The sequence below is a fragment of the Ranitomeya imitator genome, chromosome 6, assembly GCF_032444005.1.
Source record: "Ranitomeya imitator isolate aRanImi1 chromosome 6, aRanImi1.pri, whole genome shotgun sequence".
NCBI classification, from domain to species: Eukaryota; Metazoa; Chordata; class Amphibia; order Anura; family Dendrobatidae; genus Ranitomeya; species Ranitomeya imitator.
In genome coordinates, this window is record NC_091287.1 from 1,231,171 (window position 1) to 1,240,160 (window position 8,990).

Below are 8,990 nucleotides of genomic sequence, written 5' to 3' on the forward strand. Positions count from 1 at the left end.
ATATATATAATATTAATATAATATATTATATATTCTCACTGACTGCATACAGATAGATAGATAGATAGATAGATAGATAGATAGATAGAGACTGTATATAGGTTTTCATGAATATTTGAGCCCATGGATCCATTCTATGTCGGTTTTACAAGCCGGCGACAAACTCTCGTAGTACGGATGCCATACGGAGGTTTACATGCGCAGAATACGCTGCCACACCCTGCCTACGGATGACATACGGACCACTATTGCCTACGGATGACATACGGACCACTATTGCCTACGGATGACATACGGATCACTATTTCGGGGATATTTCTGCGTATAACGCATGTAAAATACGGAGCGTATTCCCCTACGCTGAGTGACGCCGGCCTCAGGATTTCACTTCCTGACAGGCATCATTTCTGCACCCCATGTGCGCGTCCCTCTTCAGCCAGCAGGTGGCAGCACCTCCTCCTCTCACCACTACAGATGAGGACAACAGTGAGAAGTTTGTTCACAGGGAAGAAGCAAGTTTAGATTGAGCACAAGTCTGATATCGGCCAGGACTGAATATACGGCCCTGGTGGTCAGCGGTGCTATGAATATACGGCCCTGGTGGTCAGCGGTGCCATGAATATACGGCCCTGGTGGTCAGCGGTGCTATGAATATACGGCCCTGGTGGTCAGCGGTGCCATGAATATACGGCCCTGGTGGTCAGCGGTGCCATGAATATACGACCCCTGGTGGTCAGCGGTGCTATGAATATACGGCCCTGGTGGTCAGCGGTGCCATGAATATACGACCCCTGGTGGTCAGCGGTGCTATGAATATACGGCCCTGGTGGTCAGCGGTGCTATGAATATACGACCCCTGGTGGTCAGCGGTGCTATGAATATACGACCCCTGGTGGTCAGCGGTGCTATGAATATACGGCCCCTGGTGGTCAGCGGTGCCATGAATATACGACCCCTGGTGGTCAGCGGTGCCATGAATATACGACCCCTGGTGGTCAGCGGTGCTATGAATATACGGCCCCTGGTGGTCAGCGGTGCTATGAATATACGACCCCTGGTGGTCAGCGGTGCTATGAATATACGGCCCTGGTAGTCAGCGGTGCCATGAATATACGGCCCCTGGTGGTCAGCGGTGCTATGAATATACGACCCCTGGTGGTCAGCGGTGCTATGAATATACGGCCCTGGTGGTCAGCGGTGCCATGAATATACGACCCCTGGTGGTCAGCGGTGCCATGAATATACGGCCCTGGTGGTCAGCGGTGCCATGAATATACGACCCCTGGTGGTCAGCGGTGCTATGAATATACGGCCCTGGTGGTCAGCGGTGCCATGAATATACGACCCCTGGTGGTCAGCGGTGCTATGAATATACGGCCCTGGTGGTCAGCGGTGCTATGAATATACGACCCCTGGTGGTCAGCGGTGCTATGAATATACGACCCCTGGTGGTCAGCGGTGCTATGAATATACGGCCCTGGTGGTCAGCGGTGCCATGAATATACGACCCCTGGTGGTCAGCGGTGCTATGAATATACGGCCCCTGGTGGTCAGCGGTGCCATGAATATACGGCCCCTGGTGGTCAGCGGTGCCATGAATATACGGCCCCTGGTGGTCAGCGGTGCTATGAATATACAGCCCCTGGTGGTCAGCAGTGCTATGAATATACGGCCCCTGGTGGTCAGCGGTGCTATGAATATACGGCCCTGGTGGTCAGCGGTGCTATGAATATACGACCCCTGGTGGTCAGCGGTGCTATGAATATACGGCCCTGGTGGTCAGCGGTGCCATGAATATACGACCCCTGGTGGTCAGCGGTGCTATGAATATACGGCCCTGGTGGTCAGCGGTGCTATGAATATACGACCCCTGGTGGTCAGCGGTGCTATGAATATACGGCCCTGGTAGTCAGCGGTGCTATGAATATACGGCCCCTGGTGGTCAGCGGTGCTATGAATATACGGCCCCTGGTGGTCAGCGGTGCTATGAATATACGACCCCTGGTGGTCAGCGGTGCTATGAATATACGGCCCTGGTAGTCAGCGGTGCTATGAATATACGGCCCCTGGTGGTCAGCGGTGCTATGAATATACGGCCCCTGGTAGTCAGTGGTGCTATGAATATACGGCCCCTGGTGGTCAGCGGTGCTATGAATATACGGCCCCTGGTGGTCAGCGGTGCAATGAATATACAGTCCCTGGTGTTCAGTGGTGCCATGAATATACGGCCCTGGTGGTCAGCGGTGCTATGAATATACGGCCCTGGTGGTCAGCGGTGCTATGAATATACGACCCCTGGTGGTCAGCGGTGCTATGAATATACGGCCCTGGTAGTCAGCGGTGCTATGAATATACGGCCCCTGGTGGTCAGCGGTGCTATGAATATACGGCCCCTGGTGGTCAGCGGTGATATGAACATACGGCCCTGGTGGTCAGCGGTGCTATGAATATACGGCCCTGGTGGTCAGCGGTGCCATGAATATACGACCCCTGGTGGTCAGCGGTGTTATGAATATACGGCCCTGGTAGTCAGCGGTGCTATGAATATACGGCCCCTGGTGGTCAGCGGTGCTATGAATATACGGTCCCTGGTGGTCAGCAGTGCTATGAATATACGGCCCCTGGTGGTCAGCAGCGCCATGAATATACGGCCCCTGGTGGTCAGCGGTTCTATGAATATACGGCCCCTGGTGGTCAGCGGTGCTATGAATATACGGCCCCTGGTGGTCAGCGGTGCTATGAATATACAGCCCCTGGTGGTCAGCGGTGCTATAAATATACGGCCCCTGGTGGTCAGCGGTGCCATGAATATACGGCCCCTGGTGGTCAGCGGTGCCATGAATATACGGCCCCTGGTGGTCAGCGGTGCTATGAATATACGGCCCCTGGTGTTCAGCAGCACCATGAATATACGGCCCCTGGTGGTCAGCGGTGCCATGAATATACGGTCCCTGGTGGTCAGGGGTGCTATGAATATACGGCCCCTGGTGGTCAGCGGTGCTATGAATATACAGCCCCTGGTGGTCAGCGGAGCTATGAATATACGGCCCCTGGTGGTCAGCGGTGCTATGAATATACGGCCCCTGGTGGTCAGCGGTGCTATGAATATACGGCCCCTGGTGGTCAGCGGTGCTATAAATATACGGCCCCTGGTGGTCAGCGGTGCTATGAATACACGGCCCCTGGTGGTCAGCGGTGCCATGAATATACGGCCCCTGGTGGTCAGCGGTGCTATGAATATACGGCCCCTGGTGGTCAGCGGTGCCATGAATATACGGCCCCTGGTGGTCAGCGGTGCCATGAATATACGGCCCCTGGTGGTCAGCGGTGCTATGAATATACGGCCCCTGGTGGTCAGCGGTGCCATGAATATACGGCCCCTGGTGGTCAGTGGTGATATAAATATACGGCCCCTGGTGGTCAGCGGTGCTATGAATTTACGGCCCCTGGTGGTCAGCGGTGCTATGAATATACAGCCCCTGGTGGTCAGCGGTGCTATGAATATACGGCCCCTGGTGGTCAGGGGTGCTATGAATATACGGCCCCTGGTGGTCAGCGGTGCTATGAATATACGGCCCCTGGTGGTCAGCCGGGGCTATAAATATACAGCCCCTGGTGGTCAGCGGCGCCATGAATATACGGCCCCTGGTGGTCAGCGGTGCTATGAATATACGGCCCCTGGTGGTCAGCGGTTCTATGAATATATGGTCCCTGGTGGTCAGCGGTGCTATGAATATACGGCCCCTGGTGGTCAGCGGTGCCAAGAATATACGGCCCCTGGTGGTCAGCGGTGCTAGTGGTCAGCGGTGCTATCAATATACGGCCCCTGGTGGTCAGCGGTGCTATGAATATACGGCCCCTGGTGGTCAGCAGTGCTATGAATATACGGCCCCTGGTGGTCAGCGGTGCCATGAATATACAGCCCCTGGTGGTCAGCGGTGCTGGTGGTCAGCGGTGCCATGAATATACGGCCCCTGGTGGTCAGCAGTGCTATGAATATACGGCCCTTGGTGGTCAGCAGTGCTATGAATATACGGCCCTTGGTGGTCAGCAGTGCTATGAATATACGGCCCCTGGTGGTCAGCGGTGCCATGAATATACGGCCCCTGGTGGTCAGCAGTGCTATGAATATACGGCCCTTGGTGGTCAGCAGTGCTATGAATATACGGCCCTTGGTGGTCAGCAGTGCTATGAATATACGGCCCCTGGTGGTCAGCAGTGCTATGAATATACGGCCCCTGGTGGTCAGCAGTGCTATGAATATACGGCCCCTGGTGGTCAGCGGTGCTATGAATATACGGCCCCTGGTGGTCAGCGGTGCCATGAATATACGGCCCCTGGTGGTCAGCAGTGCTATGAATATACGGCCCCTGGTGGTTAGCGGTGCCATGAATATACGGCCCCTGGTGGTCAGCGGTGCTAGTGGTCAGCGGTGCCATGAATATACGGCCCCTGGTGGTCAGCGGTGCTATGAATATACGGCCCCTGGTGGTCAGCGGTGCTATGAATATACGGCCCTTGGTGGTCAGCAGTGCTATGAATATACGGCCCCTGGTGGTCAGCAGCGCCATGAATATACGGCCCCTGGTGGTCAGCGGTGCTATGAATATACGGCCCCTGGTGGTCAGCAGTGCTATGAATATATGGCCCCTGGTGGTCAGCGGTGCCATGAATATACGGCCCCTGGTGGTCAGCGGTGCCATGAATATACGGCCCCTGGTGGTCAGCGGTGCCATGAATATACGGCCCCTGGTGGTCAGCGGTGCCATGAATATACGGCCCCTGGTGGTCAGCGGTGCCATGAATATACGGCCCCTGGTGGTCAGCGGTGCCATGAATATACGGCCCCTGGTGGTCAGCGGTGCCATGAATATACGGCCCCTGGTGGTCAGCGGTGCCATGAATATACGGCCCCTGGTGGTCAGCGGTGCCATGAATATACAGCCCCTGGTGGTCAGCGGTGCCATGAATATACGGCCCCTGGTGGTCAGCGGTGCTATAAATATACGGCCCCTGGTGGTCAGCGGTGCCATGAATATACGGCCCTGGTGGTCAGCGGTGCCACTGATGTAAGTTGCCTCATTGATGTCCTGGACACAGTGTAGACCTGAGTGTCTCCTCCAGACAGCGGGGTCTCAGGGTGAATGTCTGACAGGGGGGGGCTGCAGCCAATCAGGGTCTGAGGTAAATCTCTCACCTTTCTCTCCATGTGCCGCTGGGTTCTGGTTCTGTTGGTTCTCTTGGGTTTGGACACATTACACATGCGCAACGGAAGGCAATGTCTGACAATAGCCGGCTGCTTCCCCAGACTGCAGGGAGCGTCACCCAATATCCTGCACATTACACACAGACTGCAGGGAGCGTCACCCAATACCCTGCACATTATACACAGATATAAGGGAGCGTCACCCAATATCCTGCACATTACACACAGACTGCAGGGAGCGTCACCCAATATCCTGCACATTACACACAGACTGCAGGGAGCGTCACCCAATATCCTGCACATTACACACAGACTGCAGGGAGCGTCATCCAATATCCTGCACATTACACACAGACTGCAGGGAGCGTCACCCAATATCCTGCACATTATACACAGACTGCAGGGAGCGTCACCCAATATCCTGCACATTATACACAGACTGCAGGGAGCGTCACCCAATATCCTGCACATTATACACAGACTGCAGGGAGCGTCACCCAATATCCTGCACATTACACACAGACTGCAGGGAGAGTCACCCAATATCCTGCACATTACACAGAGACTGCAGGGAGCGTTACCCAATATCCTGCACATTACACACAGACTGCAGGGAGCGTCACCCAATATCCTGCACATTACACACAGACTGCAGGGAGCGTCACCCAATATCCTGCACATTACACACAGACTGCAGGGAGCGTCACCCAATATCCTGCACATTACACAGAGACTGCTGGGAGCATTACCCAATATCCTGCACATTACACACAGACTGCAGGGAGCGTCACCCAATATCCTGCACATTACACACAGACTGCAGGGAGCGTCACCCAATATCCTGCACATTATACACAGACTGCAGGGAGCGTCACCCAATATCCTGCACATTATACACAGACTGCAGGGAGCGTCACCCAATATCCTGCACATTACACACAGACTGCAGGGAGCGTCACCCAATATCCTGCACATTACACACAGACTGCAGGGAGCGTCACCCAATATCCTGCACATTACATACAGACTGCAGGGAGCGTCACCCAATATCCTGCACATTACACACAGACTGCAGGGAGCGTCACCCAATATCCTGCACATTACACACAGACTGCAGGGAGCGTCACCCAATATCCTGCACATTACACACAGACTGCAGGGAGCGTCACCCAATATCCTGCACATTATACACAGACTGCAGGGAGCGTCACCCAATATCCTGCACATTACACACAGACTGCAGGGAGCGTCACCCAATATCCTGCACATTACACACAGACTGCAGGGAGCGTCACCCAATACCCTGCACATTATACACAGATATAAGGGAGCGTCACCCAATATCCTGCACATTACACACAGACTGCAGGGAGCGTCACCCAATATCCTGCACATTACACACAGACTGCAGGGAGCGTCACCCAATATCCTGCACATTACACACAGACTGCAGGGAGCGTCACCCAATATCCTGCACATTACACAGAGACTGCTGGGAGCATTACCCAATATCCTGCACATTACACACAGACTGCAGGGAGCGTCACCCAATATCCTGCACATTACACACAGACTGCAGGGAGCGTCACCCAATATCCTGCACATTATACACAGACTGCAGGGAGCGTCACCCAATATCCTGCACATTATACACAGACTGCAGGGAGCGTCACCCAATATCCTGCACATTATACACAGATATAAGGGAGAGTCACCCAATACCCTGCACATTATACACAGACTGCAGGGAGCGTCACCCAATATCCTGCACATTATACACAGACTGCAGGGAGCGTCACCCAATATCCTGCACATTATACACAGACTGCAGGGAGCGTCACCCAATATCCTGCACATTATACACAGATATAAGGGAGAGTCACCCAATACCCTGCACATTATACACAGACTGCAGGGAGCGTCACCCAATACCCTGCACATTATACACAGACTGCAGGGAGCGTCACCCAATATCCTGCACATTATACACAGATATAAGGGAGCGTCACCCAATATCCTGCACATTATACACAGATATAAGGGATCGTCACCCAATATCCCGCACATTACACACAGACTGCAGGGAGCGTCACCCAATATCCTGCACATTATACACAGACTGCAGGGAGCGTCACCCAATATCCTGCACATTATACACAGACTGCAGGGAGCGTCACCCAATACCCTGCACATTATACACAGACTGCAGGGAGCGTCACCCAATATCTTGCACATTACACACAGACTGCAGGGAGCGTCACCCAATATCCTGCACATTACACACAGACTGCAGGGAGCGTCACCCAATACCCTGCACATTATACACAGATATAAGGGAGCGTCACCCAATATCCCGCACATTACACACAGACTGCAGGGAGCGTCATCCAATATCCTGCACATTATACACAGACTGCAGGGAGCGTCACCCAATATCCTGCACATTACACACAGACTGCAGGGAGCGTCACCCAATATCCTGCACATTACACACAGACTGCAGGGAGCGTCATCCAATATCCTGCACATTATACACAGATATAAGGGAGCGTCACCCAATATCCTGCACATTATACACAGACTGCAGGGAGCGTCATCCAATACCCTGCACATTATACACAGATATAAGGGAGCGTCACCCAATATCCTGCACATTACACACAGACCGCAGGGAGCGTCACCCAATATCCTGCACATTACACACAGACTGCAGGGAGCGTCACCCAATATCCTGCACATTACACACAGACTGCAGGGAGCGTCATCCAATATCCTGCACATTATACACAGATATAAGGGAGCGTCACCCAATATCCTGCACATTATACACAGACTGCAGGGAGCGTCATCCAATACCCTGCACATTATACACAGATATAAGGGAGCGTCACCCAATATCCTGCACATTACACACAGACCGCAGGGAGCGTCACCCAATATCCTGCACATTACACACAGACTGCAGGAAGTGTCACCCAATATCCTGCACATTACACACAGACTGCAGGGAGCGTCACCCAATATCCTGCACATTATACACAGACTGCAGGGAGCGTCACCCAATATCCTGCACATTATACACAGACTGCAGGGAGCGTCACCCAATATCCTGCACATTATACACAGACTGCAGGGAGCGTCATCCAATATCCTGCACATTATACACAGATATAAGGGAGCGTCACCCAATATCCTGCACATTACACACAGACTGCAGGGAGCGTCACCCAATATCCTGCACATTATACACAGACTGCAGGGAGCGTCACCCAATATCCTGCACATTACACACAGACTGCAGGGAGCGTCACTCAATATCCTGCACATTACACACAGACTGCAGGGAGCGTCAACCAATATCCTGCACATTACACACAGACTGCAGGGAGTGTCACCCAATATCCTGCACATTACACACAGACTGCAGGGAGCGTCACCCAATATCCTGCACATTACACACAGACTGCAGGGAGCGTCATCCAATATCCTGCACATTATACACAGACTGCAGGGCGCGTCACCCAATATCCTGCACATTATACACAGACTGCAGGGAGCGTCACCAAATATCCTGCACATTACACACAGACTGCAGGGAGCGTCACCCAATATCCTGCACATTATACACAGATATAAGGGAGAGTCACCCAATACCCTGCACATTATACACAGACTGCAGGGAGCGTCACCCAATATCCTGCACATTACACACAGACTGCAGGGAGCGTCACCCAATATCCTGCACATTACACACAGACTGCAGGGAGCGTCACCCAATATCCTG

The 8,990-nt window shown here is 53.3% G+C and overlaps 1 protein-coding gene across 1 annotated transcript in view; it reads right to left on the reverse strand.

Annotated features, from left to right (window-relative positions):
• Positions 1–5,329, reverse strand: part of SMARCD3 (SWI/SNF related BAF chromatin remodeling complex subunit D3) — a 211,252-nt gene extending 205,923 nt beyond the window's left edge. Inside the window, exon 1 of the mRNA XM_069729035.1 lies at positions 5,198–5,329. Within this exon, the coding sequence (XP_069585136.1) occupies positions 5,198–5,263 (66 nt within the window). The 5' untranslated portion in view covers positions 5,264–5,329. The remainder of the gene's footprint in view (positions 1–5,197) is intronic.
• Positions 5,330–8,990: the final 3,661 nt, after the last annotated feature.